Raw genomic sequence first — 26170 nt, forward strand, 5'->3', positions numbered from 1 at the left:
AACCTGCCCTACTCCATGAGGAGGTCAGGACAGCCACCAGGAATTGCCAAATCTGCGCAGAGTGCAAGCCGCACTTCTACCGGCCAGAGAGAGCGCACCTGATAAAGGCTTCCCGTCCCTTTGAACGCCTCAGCATGAACTTCAAAGGTCCCCTCCCCTCCACCGACCGCAACACGTACTTCCTGGACGTGATTGACGAGCACTCCCGATTCCCATTCGCCATCCCCTGCCTCGACATGACCGCAACCACTGTCGTCAAAGCCCTCCACAGCATCTTTACACTGTTCGGGTTCCCCGCTTACATACATAGTGATAGGGGGTCCTCCTTTATGAGCGACGAACTGCGTCAATTCCTGCTCAGCAAGGGCATTGCCTCGTTCAGGACGACCAGTTACAACGCCCGGGGTAACGGACAGGTAGAGAGGGAGAACGGAATGGTCTGGAAGACTGTCCTACTGGCCCTACGGTCCAGAAACTCCCAGTCTCCCGCTGGCAGGAAGTCCTCCCGGATGCCCTCCACTCCATTCGGTCCCTGCTCTGCACCACGACCAACCAAACACCTCACGAACGCCTCCTTGTTTTCCCCAGGAAGTCCTCCACTAGGACCTCGCTCCCGACCTGGCTGGCAGCCCCCGGACCCATTCTGCTCCGAAAACACGCACAAGTCGGACCCGTTGGTCGAGAGGGTCCATCTTCTCCACGCTAACCCCCAGTATGCCTGCGTGGTGTACTCCGATGGCCGACAAGACGCGGTCTCCCTACGAAACCTGGCGCCCGCCGGATCCCCGCGCGCACCCCCGCCACAGAGTCCCACCCACCATCCCACCGGTGCACCTTACAGTTGCCCCCTTCCCAGGAGGATCAGTTCTTCCGCCGGCTCTGTCTAGGCCCCCCCCGCCCACCAATGCACCCCGCAGTCGCTCCCTTCCCAGGTCAATCAGCTCCCCCACCAGCGCCATCTAGGGGTGTTGAAGCTGCCACAGAGATCAAAACCACGCTCCCGGAGTCACAGACGCCCGAAGCTCCACCGGCGTCACCACCGAAGCTTCAACAATCACAGAGGACGACCAGGGCCTCCGATCGACTGATTGCTTCATTTTAACATGTATATAGTTAATTGTAAATAGTTACGATAATACTACCACGTTACCATGTTGTAATACCAAGCCACCACCCCCGCCGGACTCTCTTTTTTAAACAGGGGGTGAATATGGTAGTGTGTAGAGGTATTACGGTACCTAGTAATGCTGGAACAACATTGGTAGATAATGTATGTTTTCTATTGGTCGAGTCTGTATGGTAACTCCGCCCTGCAATGCGGGGTATAAGAGCCCGTGCCGCCCCAGCAGATACCTTTCTGTACCTGAGCTGCTGGGGGAAACATCTAGCTTATTAAAGCCTTCAGTTGTACTACAACCTCACTTTAGTAGTCATTGATTGTGCATTAGTACCATGTACCTGGTGGGTGGTGTTCTCACGTGTAATGGTGACACCCATGTCGATGATCTGGCACGTCTTGCAGAAATTGCCGTGGGTGTGTTGTGTGGTGCCGTGGTCGCTGTTCTGATTGCTGGCTGCATTGCTGCAAACAATGGTCTGTTTGAGGTTACGCTTCAAACAACCGCGCAACCTCAAAATAGACCATTGTTAATCCACCTACCCGGCACATCTTTGGGTTTAGACCATAAGACATAGGAGTGGAAGTAAGGCCATTCGGCCCATCGAGTCCACTCCGCCATTCAATCATGGCTGATGGGCATTTCAACTCCACCTAACAGCATTCTCCCTGTAGCCCTTAATTCCTCGCGACATCAAGAATTTATCTATCTCTGCGTTGAAGCCATTTAGCGTCCCGGCCTCCACTGCACTCGGCGGCAATGAATTCCACAGGCCCACCACTCTCTGGCTGAAGAAATGTCTCCGCATTTCTGTTCTGAATTTACCCCCTCTAATTCTAAGGCTGTGCCCACGGGTCCTCGTCTCCTCGCCTAACGGAAACAGTTTCTTTGCGTTCACCCTTTCTAAGCCATGTATTATCTTGTAAGTTTCTATTAGATCTCCCCTTAACCTTCTAAACTCCAATGAATACAATCCCAGGATCCTCAGCCGTTCCTCGTATGTTAGACCCGCCATTCCACGGATCATCCGTGTGAATCTCCGCTGGACACACTCCAATGCCAGTATGTCCTTCCTGAGATGTGGGGCCCAAAACTGGACACAGTACTCCAAATTAGGCCTAACCAGAGCCTTATAAAGGCTCAGTAGCACATCGCTGCTTTTATATTCCAACCCTCTTGAGATAAATGACAACATTGCATTCGCTTTCTTAATCACGGATTCAACCTGCATGTTTACCTTTAGGGAATCCTCGACTAGCACTCCCAGATCCCTTTGTACTTTGGCATTATGAATTTTCTCACCGTTTAGAAAGTAATCTATGCTTGGATTCTTTTTTCCAAAGTGCAAGACCTCACATTTTCTCACGTTGAATTGCATCAGCCATTTCCTGCACCACTCTCCCAAACTGTCTAGATCCTTCTGCAGCCTCCCCACTTCCTCAGCACTACCTGCCTGACCACCTAACTTCGTATCATCGGCAAACTTCGCAAGAATGCCCCCAGTCCCTTCATCCAGATCATTAATATATATGGTGAACAGCTACGGCCCCAACACTGAACCCTGTGGGACACCGCTGGTCACCGGCTGCCATTCCGAAAAAGAACCTTTTATCCCAACTCTCTGCCTTCTGTCAGACAGCCAATCCTCAACCCATGCCAGTAGCTCACCTCGAACACCATGGGCCCTCACCTTACTCAGCAGCCTCCTGTGTGGCACCTTATCAAAGGCCTTTTGGAAATCCAGATAGACCACATCCACTGGGTTTCCCTGGTCTAACCTACTTGTCACCTCCTCAAAGAATTCTAACAGGTTCGTCAGGCACGACCTCCCCTTACTAAATCCATGTCGACTTGTTCTAATCCGACCTGCTCTTCCAAGAATTTAGAAATCTCATCCTTAACGATCGATTCTAGAATTTTACCAACAACCGATGTTAGGCTAATTGGCCTATAATTTTCCATCTTTTGTCTTGATCCTTTCTTGAACAAGGGGGTTACAACAGCGATTTTCCAATCGTCCGGGACTTTCCCTGACTCCAGTGATTTTTGAAAGATCTCAACCAACGCTTCCGCTATTTCTTCAGCCACCTCCCTCAGAACTCTAGGATGTAGCCCATCGGGGCCAGGAGATTTGTCAATTTTAAGACCTTTCAGCTTTTTTAGCACCATCTCTTTTGTAATGGCAACCATACTCAACTCAGCCCCCTGACCCTTTATAATTTTTGGGATATTACTCATGTCTTCCACTGTGAAGACAGACGCAAAGTACTTATTAAGTTCTCCAGCCATTTCCTCGTCTCCCATCACTAGCCTTCCAGAATCAGGTTGAATTAGCCCAATGTCTACTTTGGCCTGTCGTTTGTTTCTTATGTATTGAAAGAAACTTTTACTATCATTTCTTATATTACTGGCTAGCCTGCCTTCATATTTGATCCTCTCCTTCCTTATTTGTCTCTTTGTTAACCTCTGTTTGTTTTTGTAGCCTTCCCAATCTTCTGATTTCCCAGTGCTTTTGGCCACTTTATAGGATCTCTCTTTTTCTTTGATACATTTCCTGACCTCCTTTGTCAGCCATGGCTGTCTAATCCCTCCCCGGATAATCTTTCTTTTCTTGGGGATGAACCTCTGTACAGTGTCCTCAATTATGCATATAAACTCCTGCCATTTTTGCTCTACTGTCTTCCCCACTAGGGTCTGCTTCCAGTCGATTTTCGCCAGTTCCTCTCTCATGCCCTCGTAATTACCTTTATTCAACTGTAACAACATTACATCCTATTTTGCCTTCTCTCTTTCAAACTGCAGACTGAACTCAACCATATTATGATCGCTGCTTCCTAAGTGTTCCCTTACTTTAAGATCTTTTATAAAGTCTGGTTCATTACATAGCACTAGGTCCAGAATAGCCTGCTCCCTTGTGGGCTCCATGACAAGCTGTTCCAAAAAGCCATCTTGTAAGCATTCCATGAATTCCTTTTCTTTGGATCCACTGGCTACGTTATTTACCCAATCCACCTGCATATTGAAGTCCCCCATGATCACCGTGACCGTGCCTTTCTGACATGCCTTTTCTATTTCCCGGTACATGTTGCGCCCCTGGTCCTGTCCACTGTTAGGAGGTCTGTACATAACTCCCATTATGGTTTTTTTTGCCTTTGTGGTTCCTCAATTCTACCCACACAGACTCCACATCATCCGACCCTATGTCGTTTAGTGCCATAGATTTAATTTTGTTCTTAACTAACAAGGCAACCCATCCCCTCGGCCCACCTCCCTGTCTTTTCGATAGGTTGTGTATCCTTGGATGTTTAACTGCCAGTCCTGAACCCCCTGCAGCTATGTCTCTGTGATGCCTACCACATCATAATCATTCACGATGATCTGTGCCATTAGTTCGTCTACTTTGTTACAAATGCTACGAACATTTGGTTTTGGGTGTGTAACTCACACAGACACAGGGAGAACGTGCAGACTCCATATGGACAGTGACCCGGAGCCGGGATTGAACCCGGGTCCTCAGTGCCGTGAAGCAGCAGTGCTAACCACTGTGCTGCCCCTCCCAAAATGATTTCCAAATTCATTTGTGGCGGGGTTTTCAGAGAGATTCCCTCCAGCTCTCCCAGCGAGTTCCCCACTGCTATTTTTGGAATTCGGATGGTTTCTGACCAGCTTAGCCCACACTTAGAATTTTGTTAGCACTGGGGACCTGAACTCAGAGATCGGGTCTCCATTTTAAAAGGATTCCCAATCTCAAAATGAGTTTGCCCCCCCCCCCCCCCCCCCCCCCCCCCCCCCCCATGGGCTATGTCACCCCCCCCACCACACATATGGTGCTACCCCACACCCCCCAAGTGAGGACACCCAGCTATGGGGTATCTGGAGCCTGCCCCCTCTTCAGGCCCCCGAAGCCCCCTGACAGCACCCCCTCCTTTCCAAGATGCCTACCAGTCACCCTCCAACATACTTGCCTGCCCTGCACACCCCACCTTCCCTCCACCCTACTTTCATGGGCATGGCCGCCCTCAGGCCCTGACCCTTGGCAGTGGCACCGGGGCACCCCCATTGCACTGCCACCCGGCACCTGGGCTGTGCGCCAGCCAGCTTGGCAGTGCCACCCTGGCCACATTGGCAGTGCCACAGTGAGTAGGTCTTAAGTAGGTTTAAGACCTACGTCTGGTAGCGCCGTTTGCTCATGCCCTGTTTGGGCAGAGATCTGAATGGGATGCCTTGCAGGACTTGGGTGAACCCCACGAGGTGTGAAGGCTGGCAGGAAGCCCGCGATAGGGCTCTCCGGGCATTCATCGGCCGCGTTATGCTCTCGCTCGAGTGCAAACAGCCGGAGAATCGCTCCTCCAGTCTAGCTGCTCCCTCCCTCACCAATTGTGTGAATGGGTGTGCGCCTATCAGCAGTAAACATGGGAGCAGAACAGCCTGTGATTGGAGGAGCAGCCTCTTGCAGAATCTTCAACCTCACTTATCCATCTTACCGACATTCTGAACACCTGTCTCCAGGGTCACATAAGATAGCTTTGGTAGTCGCAGGCTGGACAAGCCTGTGGAATTGTGTAACTTGGAGACGAACATGGAGATGGTGGTGTTCCCATGTGCCTGTTATAGCTTCGAGGATGGGGCTTTGGGAGGGACTGTTAAAGAAGCCTGGGAGAGTTGTTCAAGGGCACTCCTTATGGCTCACTGTTGCTGCTATTGCAGAGGCAGTGAAGATTTAAGGTACTGGAAGGGCTGCCAGTCAAGCCAGTTTTAGGATGGTACTGAAATTTTTGAGCCTCGTTGGTGCTGCGCTAGTCAAGACAAGTGAGAATATTCTATTACACTCCTGATGTGTGCCTTGTAGATGGTGGAAAAGCTTCAGAGAATCAGGAGGTGAGTCACTTTCAGCAGAATACCCCAGACCCGCTTTTGTAGCCACAGTGTTTGTATCTGCTCCAGTTCCATTTCTGATCAGTGACAACCGTAGGATATTGATGCAGGGGCTGTGGTAATTTCTGCTGTTGTAGACGAAACAAACTTCGAAAAACAGGGGTCAACTTATGCGCAAAGTATAAAATGTGAACTGCTGTTGTGGGTGGTTGGCATTTTAAGTACAGGTAATTTGTACTAAATTAATGTAGCACAGTTTATTGAATGAATTATTTGCACAAAGATACCTTTAACTACAATCAAAGTGTTTTAAAACCGTCAAACGCATTGCCTTTGCTAACTAACGCAAGAACTTCAAATTAATTTTGATCCACTTTGGCTCAGAATTGTCCCCAATAACGAATCATCATCTCCATCCATTAAATTGGATACGATTTTCTTTTCTTTTAAAAACAATTTAGAGTACCCAATTCATTTTTTCCAATTAAGGGGCAATTTAGCGTGGCCAATTCACCTAACTTGCACATTTTTGGGTTGTGGGGGCGAATCCCATGCAAACATGGGGAGAATGTGCAAACTCCACATGGACAGTGACCCAGAGCCGGGATCGAACCTGGGACCTCGGTGCCATGAGGCCACCGTGCTAACCCACTGCGAAATCATGCTGCCCCTGGATACGATTTTCTGAACAAACACATGGGGCTGGATTGTCCGTCGGCGGGATGCTCTGTTTTTTTTCGGCAGCCCAGGAGCTTCCTGACGGCGTGGGGCTGCCCCACAACGGGAATCCCCATTGACCGGCCGACGTAATGGAGCATCCCGCCGACGGGGTGAAACAGAAATGAGGCGCGGCACAGAATCCAGCCCATGATATGTGGTGTACTGATAGCATCTCATGAGTTGATAATGAAACCACACAAGACATCAAACAGGGCAGCGCACATACTTCCCCTCTTTGTGAAGGTAATTTCTCCATCAATCATCCACCTGTTCCTTTGATGGAAACATAATCTCGGTGAGACCACGCCTGGAGTTTTAGTCTCCCTACCAAGATAGGAGGCTCCCGTAGAGGAAGTGCAGCAAAGTTTCACCAAATTGATTCCTGGGTGACAGGAGTGTCGTATGAGAAGAGATTGGGTCGTGAGGCCTGTATTCACTGGGGTTTAGAAGAATGAGAAAGAATTTCATTGAAACATAACCTTTGGACAGACTGGGTACAGGGATGTTGCTCTCCTGGGTGGGGGGATGGTTTAGAACAAGGGGTCACTGTCTCAGGTTAAGGGGTAGGCCATTTGGGACTGAGATGTGGAGAAACCTCTTCACTCAGAGTGGTGAAGCTATGGAATTCTACCACAGAAGGCCGAATCACTGAATATATGTAAGAAAACACTAGATTTCTATACACTAAAGGTGTCAAAAGGTCTGGTGAGCGGCGGGAGTGTTGAATTGAGGATCAGCAGTAATCATATTGAATGGTGGAAAAGGCGCGAAGGGCCAAGTGACCCATTCCTATTTTAGAATTCCCTATGGTGCAGGAGGAGGCCATTCGGCCCATCAGGTCTGCTGCGAAGGTGCACCCTACCGAGGTCCAATCCCCAACCCAAGCCCCGTAAACCCCTTAACCCCATCTAACCATTGGACACTAGGGGGCAATTTAGCACAGACAGTCCATCAAACCTGCACATCTTTGGATTGTGGGAGTAAACCCACGCAAACACGGGGCGAATGTGCAAACTCCACACCGATAGTCACCTGAGGTCAGAATCGAACCCGGGCCCTTGGCACTGAGGCTGCGGTGCTGACCACTGTGCTACTGTGCTGCCCATGTTCCAAATCATTGAATGGCTTGTTGAGACACACATGCAAAGATTGAACTGTGGACGTTAGACCTTTTGGTAAAAAAGCAGTTTGGGGGAGGGGCAGCATGGTGACGCAGTGAGTAGCACTGCAGTCTCACGGCGCCGAGGTCCCAGGTTTGATTCCGGCTCTGGGTCACTGTCCGTGTGGAGTTTGCACATTCTCCCCATGTTTGCGTGGGTTTCACCCCCACAATCCAAAAGATGTGCAAGGTAGGTAAATTGAACATGCTTAATTGCCCCTTAAATTGGAAAAAATGAATTGAGTACTCTAAATTTATATTTTAAAAAAAAATTTGGGTGTTATTTTTTTCACAGGTAGCTCTTAATCTCACCAGTTACGTGATCAGCGCATGTCTCGTACCAATATACTGCATTCTTTGCGTAGGCCATGGGGTTGCCTGTTCCACACATTATCTTTTTTCTTTCACGTAACTTTTATTTGCCAACGTTTAGGGAGGTGATACGAAGAAAACTTGTCATTAACCCACTTCCTGTGCGGGGGAAAGAACCCCACCACCTCCCCACCACAAATTGCTGAGTTTTCCCAGAAAAGTACTGTTCCACACATTATCGATCAGAAATTTCACTCATCATTCATTCATCCAACCGTTGTCACGCACATGCACAAAAACTCCTTGTAGGGAACTTGATGTTCAGCATGGTTTCACAAATGTTAAATTACGACAGGCTTTAATTTCATTTTCAGCAAATGGTAGCACTGTGAATCTTGTCTTCTCGTGTCGTGTTGTTTTCACTGGAACTGTTTAAAAACCTTTCCACTTCACCTTCGTAATATCTACTTATCTCCACACTTATATTTTAGGGCATGTGGCTGCCATTGTACTTCATTTCTAGGGTTTGAATGGTTTAATTCTGCTTTCCTGCAAATATTTTCTGTCTTCTGGACATGCTGGACTAGAGCTGTGTTTGTAGTCCATGACAAGTTGTCATCTTTATGCCTGTTAAATCTCACTCTTTGCTACTGGAAAAAGTAAATAACAACATGTTTTTTGTGACTATCTGAAAATGCAGCAGTCACGGGTTAATTCGTTGGAGTGTCACTCTACATCAAGTATCTGAAACTTGTGGCTCCAGAGCTGCATGTGGCTCTCTAACATCTCATTTGCAGCTCCCAACCTTCTCTGGAGAGCATTAACATGAAAAAAGCCGAGAAAATTAAATCAAGAAAAGCACGGGCTGTTTCTTATTTTGGGATAAAAGGCTAATTGTTATGCTGCACTGTAGGGTTTCAAATTATTATTTTAACAAGAAACACCATTATGTTCTAAATAAACCTGCTTGAATGGTATAACTACTCGATGGTTACAGATAATGCCTTTAGTTGAAGGAACAGGTTTTATGGTTGCGACCATTGTTTTTGTTGTAGCTGTGATGATAAATTATTCTCAATGTGCTATTAGAAGCCATTTTTCGATCACTGGAATCAATAGCCAAAAATCGTATGTCTTTAATTTAAGACGAGTAGAATTATGTTTTAATAACCATACTGACAAAATTATTGTTTAAAAAGAAGTCCAAAATCACCACAATGCAGAGTTAGGTCTATTTTAATTTAGTTTTTTTCCTTTTGATACGTAAATTCAATGCGTGTATTTTATCGATTATATATTTTAATTATACATTTTACCACAGGCACTTGTTGATTTGCCAAGTATTTGGTTTAAAAATGTTGAATTTTCATCTTGCAGGTCCCAATAGCTTTTATTTTAGACAGTTGGTTGTTCAGGTGGAAAGGCTACTGACCCTTGCTGTAGGTCAGGTATTCAGGAATGGGAGCAAGTCATTTTCTGCTAAGTAATGCCATGAAAATCAACTCTATATACATGTAAATGTTTTGACTGTTAAACCTTGACAAATCTTTCAAGATAAAATAACCAGCATAGATGGTTAATTTCATGCTGAATGTTTCTTCTGATCTAGGACAACAATTTACCAGCATCCGCCAACTAATCTGCAACTTTACAATCAACAATTAACTTCTAGTTGATTTCAGAATGGCAGGTATACTCTTAAAAGAGACCAGCTATGTTGAATACAGTTATGCCTGAGCACAGAGCAATACATGCACATAACATGATGAAGTGCAAGGATCCTACAACATGATCTGGACAGGTTGGGCGAGTGCGCAAATCAATGGCAGATGCAGTATAATTTGGATAAGTGTGAGGTTGTTCACTTTGGAAGCAAAAACAGGAATGGTTGGAAATTGGGAGAGTGGAGTGTGCAGGGGACCTGGGTGTCCTTGTGCACCAGTCGATCAGCTCGGTGGTGGAATCATCAATTAAAATCTGGAATCAGCTGAGACGGCACTTTAACTTGGGATACTAGTTTAATGTGCGAGGGGCAAGGTTTAGAGGAGATGTACGAGGTAAGTTTTTTTTTTACACAGTGTAGTGGATGCCTGGAACTCGCTGCTAGAGGAGGTGGTGGAAGCAGAGACGATAGTGACGTTTAAGGGGCGTCTTGACAAATACAGGAATAGGATGGGACTATAGGCATACGGACCCCGGAAGTATAGAAGATTTTAGTTTAGACGGGCAGCTTGGTCGGCACAGGCTTGGCGGGCTGAAGGACCTGTTCTTGTTTTCTTTGTTCTTTATAACATGGTTTGATGCTACAATTTTTGGAAAACAGCATTATTATTCAACTTGGCGAGCAACACCATGGGAGATTTACTTGCCTGCTAAATAGATACAGCGTCAACACCACCTTGAACTCACTAAAGCATCCCAGGGTGCTTTGCAAGAGCATTATTAAACAAAATTTGGCACAGTCACTATCAATTGGGGCAGAAAATGGATGTTTCTTCCCTTTACTCCTGATGCTAAGGCCAGCAGCTCATGACTTTGGAGTGACTTCACTCTTGCTGACCATTATGAGTAAGCTCTATCTCCAGAAGTATGAAGTTGATTCAACCCAACCTGTGGTGGAGTGTCTGCCCACTATTAAAATGTATTACATCATTTGAAATGTTAACTACAGCATGCCATGGCCAATGAATTTAATGACAACTGATGTGGTTTCACAGAGTAGGATGGAAAACTGAATGGTTTAAATGTTTTCATAGTTACAAAATATGGTGTCTCAATGTGCTCTATAATTTTGCTCAGTACATTGATGAGCTTGGTAAGGCTCTGAGAGTAAATGAATTATTGAAAATTTTGGAGTACTGACATAATCCGAAAGAAAGTGATTAAATGTTGAGGTTTTCTGTCTGCATTGTGGAGTCTGGACATGTGCTGCCAAGCATTTCTAATCCATTAGTGTCAACTGCATTTAGAAAATTGCTTTCAGTTTTGCTCACCAAATTTCCAAAGTGACATTGATGAATTGGACAGGGTTGAGAGACAGAAACAGTTTTTCTACCCAGAATTTGATTGCTTTGTTACAATAAAAAAAAGTCTGTTTAACAAAAGGTTAGATGATGCATGGGTAGATTTATTAAATGGTGAAAAATCAAACAAAGGGAAGTTTTTGAAGTAAATTAGGCCTTTAGGGTTTAAGGATGTATTTTCAAAATTAAGAGATCAGAAACTGAGCATGTGAATTTAACTAAAATTGACTCTCATAAATAAAAACAGAGATACAAATCAGTCGGTACAATCTGAAAGAACAGATAGATGTGTGTTTCTGGAAGGGCCGTACTGATAATGATAAGCTGTCTTGCCAATAGCCTTATTGTGTATTTATAGCATTTTCTGTTTTTAACTCCAGATTTGGGGCATTCACAGTTTTCTCTTGCTTTTATAAGGATTTAACTGCAAGTGTGTTCAGTAAAATGTGCGCTCAGTAGAGGGCTCCAGAGATGGGCAACTAATATTAGTAAGCCATTTTTAAATTTAGACAAAGTTGCATCTAAAACATTAGCTATTGGTGTGTGGAGCCCAACACCCATTCTCGTCTGGATCACAGCCCAGCCAAGGCATAAAGAGGTTGTTTTAGAGTCCTCTCTTTTATCCTGGCTATGATCAACTAGCTTGATTAGGATGGCTTAAGATTGAAGACTGGTCTCCAATCAGAAACTTACTGGACATTTTCAAAATCCCAATCTTGATTCTCTGATTATTCCAAGTATTTCTATTTGGGATAATATTTATGAATCTTTCTGGAGTAGAATACTCATACAGAGTATCCACGATTTGGCGCAAAATATTATTTGAGCTGTGTCAAGTTAATTGACATCTGCCTGAAGCATTAGAATTGGCCTCAGCATCCTGAGGCTAGGGGAGGAAATAGTCAAAGCTCCTACCATTGATCACTATCCAGTTATTCAAATAAAAAATGCATATGTGAACATTAGATTGATTGAGCTGTTATGTCCCTGGCAATGAAATCATTGCCAGCACTCACAATCCAGATTCATCTGAATAATAAGCAACTAACGCACATGGAGCAGTATCCCAACAAACATAAAGAGCAGAGATAACTGGCAAAAGTAAGATTTTAGATTGATTTGTTCTTTTCAAATTTTTCCTGCTAAATTTAAATAGGTTGATTAGTTTTAAGTAATCGGTCACTTGAAATAATGCATCAGGACCATGCGTAATCCTTCCTGATGACTGTCCTGTTAGTGAGGCATTAACAACAATAGGATGGACCAATCCTATTAGTTTAGGTGCCATAGTCCAGACTATCTCCTCTTCTTGGGTAAATCTAGAATAGAAAGACACTTGGAGCCACCAATGTACAGATATTTGAAGTAGTTGAAGAAATAAGTCAGGAAACAGTTGAAATATTGAAATATTTTTTCTGAAGTGACAATTCTACGCGTTTGTGGGCTGTTTCTGGTGCAAAATGGTTGTAACATTCCCCGACAGAACAAGGATAAAAGAAATTCAGTTGCAAAACACTTGAGACATTTTAACATTATACTTGGTAGATTATTTATAAGTGTGTGTTGCTATTTTTTGGATCACCTCACCTGTGACACTCTCCAAGAGTTCTGTTCCTGTACCCCCTTGCTCAACTAACCAAAGAAATCTTGATTAATTTGTCATTGATATGATTGCAGTTTGTGATATGTTGAACACACAATAGCAGAATGCTAAATAAATGCAAGTTCTTTCTAATTAATATTTATAAATCTCTCCCCAGATATGTCTAGCAAGAAGTATCCACCTTTTGTCTACAAGGTCTCAAGTTCCAGCACTCAACAGAACTCATGTATACAGGATATGCAATCGTTCATCTATAGGCCAGTGTCAGGTAACAAATAGCACTGGCAAGAGAAACATACATTTTATTTGCATTCTCACCCATATCGAAAGGTTCAGCCTGTGATTGCTCAGTTGTTGCTCTTCTCACTGAGCCAGTGGACTTAATTATTGCTTCAGAAACATCTGGAATATAAAGACAGGAAGAAAACTGGCTATCGGGTTTGCTTATTCTTTTATAATGTTTAATCTCCAACATAGCAATGCTTTGCCTGTACTCTGGTAATGTTTGCTGCTACTATACGGATGCCTTGCTATCACTAACTAGATGGTTTAACTCCAATATTGCGTATACTTTTCTGCCAATATAGAAGCAACATAGGAACAGGCAACAAGCATTCATACGAATTTTTCGCCCCATTGCTTATCAAGAACCTATCTACCTCTGTCTTAAAAATATTTAAAGATTCTGCCTCCACGGTCTTTTGAGAAAGAGTGTTCCAGAGGCTTGCAACCCTCTGCGAGAAGAAAATTCTCCTCATCTTTGTCTTAAATAGGCAACCTCTTATTTTTAAAGAGTGACCCCTAGTTCTGAATTCCCCCACAAGGAAAAATACCCTTTGCACATCCACCCTGTTAAGTATCTTCAGGATCTATGGGTGGGATTCTCCCTTCTGGGGACTAAGTCCCCATGCCCGCCAGAAAACGGGCGGGAATCACTCCAAACTTTTTCCTAGAAAGTCCGGGGTGATTCTCCGTCTTCAAGGGGGCTAGCAGGGCCCCGGCGTGCATCCCGCAGCTCTGGCTGCCGGCGGGGCCCTGCAGTTGCGGCCGTCTTCGCGCCGGCCGCCGCGCAACATGGCGGAGCCCTACAGGGGCTTGGCGCGGAGGAACATAGACCCCCCCTGGAATGAGCGCGTATGCCGATCGGCAGCCACCGATCGTGGGCCTTGCCACCATGGAGGCCCCCCCCCCCCCCAAACCAGGCCCCCCCCCCCAAACAGGACAGCCCCCGCAGCCAGAACACCGAGGTCCCGCCCGGGTGGGACCACATGTGAACAACGCTGGTGGGACTCGGCGGAATTTTCAACGACCAGTTTCAAGGGATCCCAACCGACGCCGCGTCGATCGAGCCCGCGACTGCCGGCGATTATCCGGTCGCCGGAGAATCACATGCCGGCGTAGGAGCCTATTTTGGGTAATTTTCCACCCGCACGCCAAGCGCGATTGCGGCATGGCGGGTCGGAGAATCCTGCCCTATATGTTTCAATCAAGTCGACTCTTACTCTTTTAAAAAAAATAAATTTAGAGTACCCAATTATTTTTTCCAATTAAGGGGCAATTTAGCGTAGCCAATCCACCTAGCCTGCACATCTTTGGGTTGTGGGGGTAAAACCCACGCAGACACTGGGAGAATGTGCAAACTCCTCACGGACAGTGACCCAGGGCCGGGATTCGAACCCGGGTCCTCAGCGCCGTAGGCAGCAATGCTAACCACTGTGCCACCGTACCGCCCGACTCTTACTCTTCTAAACTCTAGGGATACAAGTCTAGCCTGTCCAGCCTTTCCTCATAAGACAACCCGCCCATTCCACGTATTCGTCGAGTAAAGCTTCTCTGAAGTGCTTCCAAAACATTTACATCCGTCCTTCAATAAGGAGGCCAATACTGTGCATAGTACATCAGATGTGGCCACCAATGCCCTATATAATTAAAGCATAACCTCCCTACTCTTGTATTCAATTCCCCTGGCAATAGACAATGACATTCAATTTGCTTTCCTAATTTCTCTATGTACTTGCATACGTAGCTTTTGTGATTCATGTACTAGGACACCCAGATCTCTTTACATCTCAGCTCTCCAAACTCTCACCATTTAAATAATATGCTTTTTTAAATTCTTCCTGCCAAAATGGACAATTTCCCCGTTTCCCACATTATACGCCATTTGCCAGATCTTTGCCCACTCAATTAACCTATTAATTTGTAGCTTCCTTTATGTCCTCTTCGCAACTTAATTTCCAGCCTTCTTTGTGTCATTAGTAGTAACCATATCTTTGGTTCCTACATCCAAATCATTCATATAAATTGTAAAGAGTTGAGGCCCCGACACTGATCCCTGTGGCTCACTACTTGTTACATTTGACCATCCAGAAAAAGGCCCATTTATGTCTACTCTCTGTTTCTATCCTGTCAGCCAGCCACTCTTCAATATGTTACTCCTACACCATGAGCTTTTATTTTTCATGATGACCTTTGATGTGGCACCTGATCAAATGCCCTCTGAAAGTCCAAGTACAGGACATCCACTAGTTCTTTATCCATGGCTAATGTTACTTCAAAGAACTCTAATAGGCTTGTTAAATATGATTTTCCTTTCACAAAACCATGTTGATTCTTCCTGACCACCTAGAATTTATCCTGTTATAAGTGTCCTGTTTTGCCGTTGACAGATGTTAAACCAACTGGCCTGTAATTTCCTAGTTAGCTCTGCTGCCTCACGGCGCTGAGGATCAGTGTTCGATCCCGGCTCTGGGTCACTGTCTGTGTGGAGTTTGCACATTCCCCCTGTATCTGCATGGGTCTCACCACCACAATCCCCAAAGATGTGCACAGTAAGTGAATTGACCATGCTCAATTGGCCCTTAATAGAGGAAAAAAATAAGTAAAAAAGATAATGTCCAATCACCAGCAGATGCTTATGAACATAATACAGACAAATGATTACTGTAATAGAGGAAAACCTTCCCTTCAGTGCAGACAGATGACAACCATCAGTTTTGGTCATACCATCAGTACCGAGTTCGGGTTCAGGCACACTTCCAGTCAGGATTTATTAGCCTTGGATTAAGCACAGCCCGGATTCACCAAAATAATACTAGTACTTTTGAGTTAAATTCTGAGGAACAATTGCCTAAAATTGGCTTATATTCCTTTCACTTTAGAAATTTCAGGGGTAATTAATATTCTAAGGATCAGAGAAAGTAAATACAAAGAAGCTATTTCTTCTAGTAAGGAAAATCCAGAACAAGGGGCCATGATCTTAAAGTTAGATCGAGCCGGGATCGAACCCGTGTCCTCGGTGCCGTGAGGCAGTAGTGCTAACCACTGTGTCGGCATGATTGGACAGTATCAACATAAACACATGTTAAATAGCAACACCCTCATGCTTTAATCCTATGCTCCATCTCAGTCCTTTGGATACTGATGAGCGTTTGCCTTCAGGAGAGGACAGAGAAATGAAGAGCCATCTATGAGAAAGCTGAGTAACAATGCGATGATAGATTTACAAAGCCACGGTTGCTGAGTTTGCTTTACATTTTCTCGTTTATTTCTTAACAGGTTCGGTATTATGCGTCAGAAGGGAAGAAAGGTTTTCTCTCCGGTTTATTATACAATATCAAACATGAACTAGCAAAAAACAAAGAAATGAAGGATAGCATTAAGAAATTTCGAGATGAGGCTAAAAGGTTAGAAGAATCAGAGGCTCTGCAAAGAGCAAGGAAAAAATATGTAAGTTTAAAAAAATATATATTTTTGTTTAGAGCCACGAAGTTGTAATTTTAATAAGATTAAATACTGTGTTTATTTTTCAGAAAACCATCGAATCTGAGACAGTCAAAACTTCCGAAGTTCTCAAGAAGAAGTTAGAGGAGTTTTCAGAAACGGTTAAAGAGGTGAGTCCAGTTCTTGGGCTTACCAGAAACACCTCAATAGACGACTCTTTTGAAAGTACTTTTTCTCAATTCCTGCTTCGCAAATGAAATATTCATAGGACTGGATTCCTTCATCTTCATTGTAACTGATAGTTTGGCATGAGTTCCACTTGCTTTCCCTTATCCCCATAAAAGCTGCACACAGGACCTGACCCCTGGCTGATGGAGTTTTTAGTTGTGTTAGTATGATGTGTTTGGGCCTTCCAATGTAGCCAACACCATACTTGTTTCAGTGATGCTCAGCTCCCAGTGATGTCTAATTCATTATTTCCTCAGATGATGTGGATAATGACCGTCAACTCAACTTTCATTTTATTTTCTTTGATCCAGTTGCCCTCAGTGAAGCTATCTAAGTACAGTCTCCTGTTTGACTTTCAGAGCACGGTATTTAGATAGTGAAGGAGTGATGTTAAGGATATGAGAGTCCCAGCCCTAGTTTTTATAAGTAATGAGTCAATTAAATATTAAAAAGGGTGCTTAATAAACCGTGTAAAATAAAATTCAAATCACTAAATAGGGAGAGAGGGTGGATCAAAAGCAACGGCAGGCAGAACAAAAGTGAACCTTTTTTTTGGCTGCTCCCTCTGGGGTGATTCCTGTTGGGTCAGCATGGTGGTGGTTTAATTGTCCCCAACCACCCTGGGTTATAATTAAGGAAAATGAGCCCGGATCGCAATTCTGATTCTTGCTAAAAGGTGCAAGTGCATGGATGCCAGGTGAGGATAGAGCAGTCTTGGTTGTGATATGATTTATGGTTGAATATGGCTGATGAAACTGCCTAGACTGAGCAGGTGGCAGGAGTATCAAAAAGGCTACCAGCACCCGTGGGACTATAGCTCTGGAAGAGTTCTAAATGGGAAGATAATTTTCACCTCGCTTTCAGTGTATCTGATGATTACAGTTTGATGAACATTTGTTTTTAACATGCTTATGTACTATTTTCTATACTGCAGAGTCTAGATGAAGTTGGTAAATCGGATATTGGTAAGAAAATAAGGGAAGGGGTGGAAGAAGCGGCAAAATCAGCAAAGCAGTCTGCGGAATCAGTCAGCAAGAGTGGGGAGAAGATTGGCAAAACCACAGCCTTCAAAGCAATATCTCAGGTAGGTAACACTACTTAAAGCAGATAACATGGATTTGAATCACATTTGCTCCGTGTGAGACATAACTGGGCAATAGTGCCTGCCATATTTACCTGCATACCATCAGTGACTGCATTGCAATACAGTTCATAATGTGAATACACGTAGGGCATCACTCTGAAATATCAAGGTGGGACATAAAAGCAAGCATTATTAATAACCTGGCTACCACAGGCAACTTCAAGGGTCATATATTGTGGAGGCTGAGTGTCACACGCAAAGTTTAAATCCATCTCCTCAAGTTGCTGGTATTAACAGAACTTGCTGTTCTAATTTAAGAATTGCCCATCAGTGGGTCAACAGCACAAAGAACAACCATCTCCAAACCTTTAGGAACCCAAACACAACAAATCAATGAAAAAGAAATACAGTTGAGTTAGTATCATATGGACTCATGCTGCAGGTTGAATATTTATGTTTAAAGTTTTGTCACGGGTTACAAATTGAAACTGAAATGGAGTTATACAATAAAATGATGTGTTGTGAGTTCGTAGTGTCTGAGCGTGTCTGTTAACTGGCCCTTAATGAAGAATTTTCCTTAAAAAATTTACAATGACGGACACAGATAATAAATATTTGTAGAATGACTGTCACGGTTGCTTTATTTCAAAAGGTACTGCAGGCTGTGCTGCATTAGGACTAGTATTTCTATTTTTTGTGACTTAACTGTTTGTCATATTCCTTCTGGATGTTGGTGTGTTTATACTACTGAACTGTCTGATATTTGCAAACTCCTAAAGCTGGTCTTTAAGCAAACCTTTAAATGGAAGCAGAGAACAGTGAGCAGTCTAGTCAGAATTCCTTCCCCAGATGCATGAACACACACCAACACACACCAGCGCGCGTGTGCACTCACACACAACACTGGTGACAGGAAGCAAAGTGTGGTGCTGAGTGATGACTTATCAGACTAGAAGGTTTCCAGATACAGGCATTTTCCACCAGGGCTCACTGGTTTGCCATTGGAAGCAGATTTCCTAGTCTCTTGTTCTGTACAATACAGTATACCAAATGGTGTATGTACCCACCCATACACCAGGGGGCACTAATTCTCTCTTTAAATGTGAGGAGCTGTTTTTGTTTGGGACTGAATTAATGCTGTGTTGGATTAATGTTTCTGTGTTCCCTACATATATTGGTCGAGGCTAATGTTTTTTTTAAAAATAATTTTTATTGGAAAATTTTGTATTTATGTAACAACAACGAACCGCAATAAAATACCAACAATAACAATAATGATAACAGTCATAAAAATTCGCCTATCCTCAATGAACAACAAAACATATTAACAACAACTTAAATTAACACAATATTAAGTTAAATAACCATAGAAAAAATAGAAACAATAATAAAGAGCCGCCCCCCCCCCCCCGGGGTTGCTGCTGCTATTGACCAAGATACCTATCTTTGAGCCAGAAAGTCCACCGTTTATAGAACCCTTGTACTGATCCTCTCTGGGCAAATTTGACCCTCTCCAATTTTATAAATCCCGCCATGTCACTGATCCAGGTCTCCACACTTGGGGGCCTCGCATCTTTCCACTGCATCAAATCCTCCGCCGGGCTACTAGGGACGCAAAGGCCAAAACTCCGGCCTCTTTCGCCTCCTGCACTCCCGGCTCCACCGCAATTCCAAAAATCGCAAGTCCCCAACTTGGTTTGACCCTGGATCCAACCACCCTCGACACCGTCCCCGCCACCCCCTTCCAGAATTCTTCCAGTGCCGGGCATGCCCAGAACATATGGGCATGATTCGCTGGGCTCCCCGAACACCTGGTGCACCTGTCCTCACCCCCAAAGAACCTACTCATCCGAGTCACAGACATATGGGCCCGGTGCAGCACCTTGAACTGGATGAGGCTAAGCCTCGCACATGAAGCGGAAGAGTTGACCCTCTCCAAGGCATCCGCCCAAGTCCCATCCTCTATCTGCTCCCCTAGTTCCCCCTCCCATTTAGCCTTCAGCTCCTCCACTGACGACTCCTCCACCTCCTGCATTACCGTATAAATGTCAGACGCCTTCCCCTCTCCGACCCACACCCCCGAAAGCACTCTGTCCATCGCCCCCCGCGAGGGCAGCAAAGGAAATTCCTCCACCTGTCGCCTAGCAAACGCCTTTACCTGCAAGTATCTGAACATGTTCCCTTGGGGGAGCCCAAATTTATCTTCCAGTTCCCCCAGGCCCGCAAACCTCCCGCCAATAAACAGGTCCCTCAATTTACTGATGCCCACCCTTTGCCGTCCCCTAAATCCCCCATCAGTGTTCCCCGGGATGAACCGATGATTTCCACCTAATGGAGCCTCCATAGAGCCCCCTGTTTTCCCCCCTATGCCGTCTCCACTGTCCCCAGATTCTTAGGGTCGCCACCACCACCGGGCTCGTGGTATACCTCTTAGGAGAGAGCGGCAACGGTGCTGTTACCATGGCACCCAGGCTCGTACCTCTACATGACGCCATCTCCATTCTTTTCCACGCCGCCCCTCCCCCCTCCATCACCCAGTTATGCACCATTGGCACATTGGCCGCCCAATAGTACCCCAAAAGGTTGGGCAGCGCCAGCCCGCCTCCATCCCTCCCTCGCTCCAGGAAAAGCGTCTTCACTCTGAACACTCAAAATACTGCTAGTCACCCTCCTAAAGAAGGCCCTGGGGATGAAGATGGGCAGGCACTGAAAGAGGAACAAGAACCTCGGAAGCACCGTCATTTTGACGGACTGCACCCTCCCCGCCAACGACAAAGGCAGCATGTCCCACCTCTTGAATTCCTCCTCCATCTGATCCTCAAGCCTGGTGAAATTATGCCTCTGAAGAGTCCCCCAGTTTCTGGCCACCTGCACCCCCTGGTACCTAAAACTCTCCCCTGCCCTCCTAAGCGGGAGCCTACCAATTCCCTCCTCCTTGTCCCCAGGGTGCATCACAAACACCTCACTCTTGCCTAGATTTAGGTTATAGCCTGAAAAGGTCCCAAACTCAGCTAGCCGCTCCATCACCCCCGGCATCCCTCCCACCGGGTCCGCCACATACAATAGCAGACCATCGGCATACAACGACACCCTATGTTCCTCCCCACCCCGCACCAAACCCCTCTACCTCCCTGAATCCCTCAACGCCATCGCCAACGGTTCGATTGCCAATGCAAACAACAAGGGGGACAGGGGGCAACCCTGCCTGGTCACTCGGTAAAGCCGGAAGTATTCCGACCTCCTCCCATTCGTGGCCACACACGCCATCGGGGCCTCATATAGCAGCCTTACCCATCTAATAAACCCTTCACCAAATCCAAACCTCCCCAACACCTCCCATAAGTACCCTCACTCCACTCTATCGAAGGCCTTCCCTGCATCCAGTGCCACCACTATCTCAGCCACCCCCTCAATCGCCGGCATCATGATGACATTCAGCAACCTCCGCACATTCGTGTTCAGCTGCCTTCCCTTAACAAAACCTGTCTGGTCCTCGTGCACAACCCCTGGTATACATAGAACATAGAACAGTACAGCACAGAACAGGCCCTTTGGCCCTCGATGTTGTGCCGAGCAATGATCACCCTACTCAAACCCACGTATCCACCCTATACCCGTAACCCAACAACCCCACCCCCCTTAACCTTACTTTTTAGGACACTACGGGCAATTTAGCATGGCCAATCTACCTAACCTGCACATCTTTGGACTGTGGGAGGAAACCGGAGCACCCGGAGGAAACCCACGCACACACTGGGAGGACGTGCAGACTCCGCACAGACAGTGACCCAGCCGGGAACTGAACCTGGGACCCTGGAGCTGTGAAGCATTTATGCTAACCACCATGCTACCATGCTGCCCCTACAGTCCTCTATCCTGGTGCCCAGGATCTTTGCCAGCACCATGGCATCTACATTAAGGAGAGATATGGGCCTGTATGAACCACACTGCTGGGGGTCCTTGTCCCTCTTTAAGAATAAAGAAATTAGCGCCCGCGACATCGTCGGGGGCAAAGTCCCCCCTTCCCACGCCTCATTAAGTGTCCGCGCCAGCAAGGGGCCCACTAGGTCCACAAACGTTTTATAAAATTCCACCGGGAACCCATCCGGCCCCGGCGCCTTCCCTGACTGCATCTGCCCGATCCCCTTAACCAGCTCCTCCAGCTTAATCGGCGCCCCCAACCCCTCCACCTGCTCCTCCTGCACCTTCGGGAAAGATAGCCCGTCGAGGAAACTCTCCATTCCCCTCCTCTCCACCGTTGGCTCCGACCGGTACAGTTCCCCGTAAAAGTCCTCGAAGACCTCATTCACCTCTACCCCCTTCCGCACCACATTCCCACTCTTATCTCTCACTTCAGCAATTTCCCTAGCCGCATCCCGCTTGCGGAGCTGATGAGCCAGCATCCTACTCGCCTTTTCACCATGTTCGTACACTGCCCCTTGTGCCTTCCTCCACTGTGCCTTCCCCTTTCTAGTGGTCAACAAATCAAATTTAGCCTGTAGGCTGCGCCTCTCCCCCAACAATCCCTCCTCTGGTGCCTCCGCGTACCTCCTATCTACCTCCAGTATCTTCCCCACCAGTCTATCCCCCTCACTCCTCTCGCTCCTCTCCCTGTGTGCCCAGATGGATATCAGCTCCCCACGAATCACTGCCTTCAGGGCTTCCCAGACCATCCCCACCCTGACCTCCCCCGTATCATTCACCTCGAGGTACCCCTCAATACTTGCCCGGACCCTCCTGCACACCACCTCCTCCGCCAACAACCCCACATTCAACCGCCACAACGGGCGCTGGTCCCGCACCTCCCCCATCTCCAACTCCATCCAATGCGGAGCGTGGTCGGAGATTGCAATGGCCGAATATTCGGCCTCCTCCACTCTCGGAATCAGTCCCCTACTCACCACGAAGAAGTCTATCCGAGAATAAACCCTATGTACATGGGAGAAGAAAGAGTACTCCCGTGCCCTCGGCCTCACAAACCTCCTTGGGTCCACACCTCCCATCTGGTCCATAAACCACCTCAGCATCTTGGCCGCCGCCGGCCTCCTACCCGTCCTTGAACTGGACCGATCCAGTGAAGGATCCAACACCGTATTGAAGTCCTCTCTCTCTCTCTCTCTCTCTCTCTCTCTCTCTCTCTCTCTCTCTCTCTCTCTCTCTCTCTCTCTCTCTCTCTCTCTCTCTCTCTTCCCCCCCCCCCCCCACCCCAGCATATGCCTCATAAAGCCCGTATCATCCCAATTTGGGGCATACACACTAGCAAGTACCACCTTCTCTCCTTGTAGCCTGCCTCTTACCATAACAAACCTACCCCCCTTATCCGCCACCACCTCGGGTGCCTCAAACGACACATTTTTCCCCACCAGAATCGCCACTCCCCGGTTCTTCACATCCAACCCGGAGTGGAAAACCTGCCCCACCCACCCCTTCCTCAGATGGACCTGGTCCGCCACCTTCAGGTGGGTCTCCTGAAGCATTTCCACATCTGCCTTTAGCCCCCTCAGATGAGCAAGTACCCTAGACCGCTTCACCGGCCCATTCAGTCCTCTCGCGTTCCAGGTGACCAACCGGATCAGAGGGCGTCCCGCCCCCCTCCCCCGTTGACTAGCCATAGCCCGTCGACTGCCCGCCCCAGGCCAGCACCCCCTGCCCGACCCAGTCCCCACAGCGACAACACCTCACCTCTGTCCCCCCGGCCCACACCAGCTCCTTCCTGACCCCCCTCCCTCCCCCCCAGGCTAGGAACCCTCCTAGCCGCGAACCGTCCTCCATTGCGTCGAGGCTAATGTTGATAGCTTGATGCTGCACACAGGGCAGGGATTTGTAACACCAATAGATGGAGTGCTAAAGTATTGTGTTTTTCTGTGAAGGCTTAACAAAAGATGTAGCTATTCACTGCTGTGAATGTGATTTCCTTAATCAAACATGAGATGGGTGAGCGAAACCTACAGTTCAAATGGTATCATTTAAAATGTGTGCAGTCAGGGAAATTTGTCTTACAATCCTCCTCCACTAAAAGGCACTGTTTCTTACTCAGGTAGGGTGCGGATTCCACCGATGCCAGCTGCAACAGCAGCAACTTAAATTTACGTAGTGCCTTTAATGTAGAAACAGATCCTTCACAGAGACACATTCAAAAGGATGGATTAAAAAGGATTTGTATTTATTAAAATTTTTTTTTTTTAGAGTACCCAATCTTTTTTTTCAATTAAGGGGCAATTTAGCGTGGCCAATCCACCGAGCCTGCACATCTTTGTGTTGTGGGGGTGAAACCCACGCAGACAGGGGGAGAATGTGTAAACTCCACACGGACACTGACCCTGGGCCGTGATCGAACCTGGGATCTCGGCGCTGTGAGGCAGCAGTGCTAACCACTGCACCACCATGCCACCAAAGGATTTGCATTTATATTGTGCGCTTCACAACAATTAAGTACTTTTGAAGTGTGGTCATGGTTGCAAAGTAGGAAATGTGGCAGCTAGTTTGTGCACAGCAAGCGCCCAGAAACAGTAATGACCAGCTAATCTGTTCTTTGTGATGGCGATTGGATAAATATTGGCCAGGACATCTGGCATGACTCCCCTGCTCTTCTTTGAAATAATGCAGTGGATTCTTTTCCATCCATCTGAGCAGGTAGATAAGGCCTCAGTTTTATGCCTCATCTGAAAGGCGGCACTTGCAGTGCTCCGCCTTCCTCAGCACATCAGTGTCAAGTGGAACCCAGGTGCTTGTGGGTCAAGTGCTCGGAGTATTTCCAGCATCCTCAGTATTTTGGTTTTGAACTCGAACACAGAACATACAGTGCAGAAGGAGGCCATTCGGCCCATCGAGTTTGCACTGACCCACTTAAGCCCTATCACCGTAACCCAATAACCCCTCCTAACCTTTTTGGACACAAAGAGCAATTTAGCACGGCCAATCCACCTAACCTGCACGTCTTTGGACTGTGGGAGGAAACCGGAGCAGCCTGAGGAAACCCACGCAGACACGGGGAGAATGTGTAGACTCGGCACAGACAGTGACCCAAACCGGGAATTGAACCTTGGACCCTGGAGCTGTGAAGCAATTGTGCTATCCACTATGCTACCGTGCTGCCCCTAATGCACTGCCTCTCAGATACAGTGTGTGAGTGTGAGAGTGCGAGATTTACTCACTCTCTGATACAGTGTGAGTGTGGGATTTACTCACTCTCTGATACAGTGTGAGTGTGGGATTTACTCATTCTCTGATACAGTGTCTCAGAGAAGTTTTTATTGGGAGGGATAGCCAAAAGATTGGTGAATTAGATAGATTTTAAGGAAGGTATTAAAAAAGGAGAGGGGGGATGCAGGGCAGAGGATTTTAGCGTAGAGTATGGGACAGAAGGCATGACTGCTGATGGTGGAGCAAATAAAGGCAGGCCACAAAAATGGCAAGTCCGAGGAATATGTTGAGCAAATGTTATCTTCGGTTCTTTGGTGAGATACATGTTACACACAGATGTAAATTATCTTCTGGCATTGCAATAATGTGTGGTTACAAATTAACTCAAAAAGTACAGGGAGGTCTCATGCATACATTTCACAATTTTTATGAAGGTAAGGATAGCTCTCTGAAAAGCTCTCCGGTAGTCCAGAGTGCAGCTGAGTCATTCGCGCCAAGCTATTGAGAAATCCAGACAGCAGCATTTATGTTTGCCTGATGCTGTCTGCACACTCCCCATTGATTCCAATACATTGCCTGAACTCAGTTCGGAGAGCTTAGATGTAAGCTGAATAGGTAGGAGATTTAAATGTTAGTATGTACAGAAGCAGTGCTGGAGTTTACCAACAAAATAACATGGCTTGCCAGCTAGGACTGGTAAACCTCCTACAGCTTCAGATCCGGCCCCGGGTCACTGTCCGTGTGGAGTTTGCACATTCTCTCCGTGTCTGTGTGGGTCTCACCTCCACAACACAAAGATGTGCAGGGTAGGTGGATTGGCCACCCTAATTTGCCCCTTAATTGGGAAAAAAAGAATTGATTCCTATCCAGTGCATTGACCATTAAAAGAACCTTGCTCAATATCTGTTGAGAACTAGGGCTGAGGCTAAAAAGAGCTATTAGAATCACAGTTTGATTACTTATTTCAGCAGAGACTATAAGAAAATTAGCATTCCTTGAAGTAAGGGATTTAACTTGAGTCCACAATGAAATAATTTTGTTTTGATTCTGGAACAAATGGAGTTGACGAGTGGTGTCTGCCGTCTAGATTTTGCATTCTCTATGCCCCTCGGTCTGGACTCTTAATTTGATCTCACCTAGGGAAACAGGACAAGTCCCTTCCCAGCCCCAGTTAGAGAGGGA

The 26170-nt window shown here is 46.4% G+C and overlaps 1 protein-coding gene across 1 annotated transcript in view; it reads left to right on the forward strand.

The window, feature by feature from the left end:
* Positions 1-26170, forward strand: part of timm44 (translocase of inner mitochondrial membrane 44 homolog (yeast)) — a 111435-nt gene that overhangs the window by 8363 nt on the left and 76902 nt on the right. The window contains exons 2-5 of the mRNA XM_038777556.1: positions 12968-13078; positions 16369-16539; positions 16623-16703; positions 17696-17845. Coding sequence (XP_038633484.1) covers positions 12968-13078; positions 16369-16539; positions 16623-16703; positions 17696-17845 — 513 coding nt within the window. The remainder of the gene's footprint in view (positions 1-12967; positions 13079-16368; positions 16540-16622; positions 16704-17695; positions 17846-26170) is intronic.

Source organism: Scyliorhinus canicula, chromosome 18 (assembly GCF_902713615.1).
Source record: "Scyliorhinus canicula chromosome 18, sScyCan1.1, whole genome shotgun sequence".
NCBI classification, from domain to species: domain Eukaryota; kingdom Metazoa; phylum Chordata; class Chondrichthyes; order Carcharhiniformes; family Scyliorhinidae; genus Scyliorhinus; species Scyliorhinus canicula.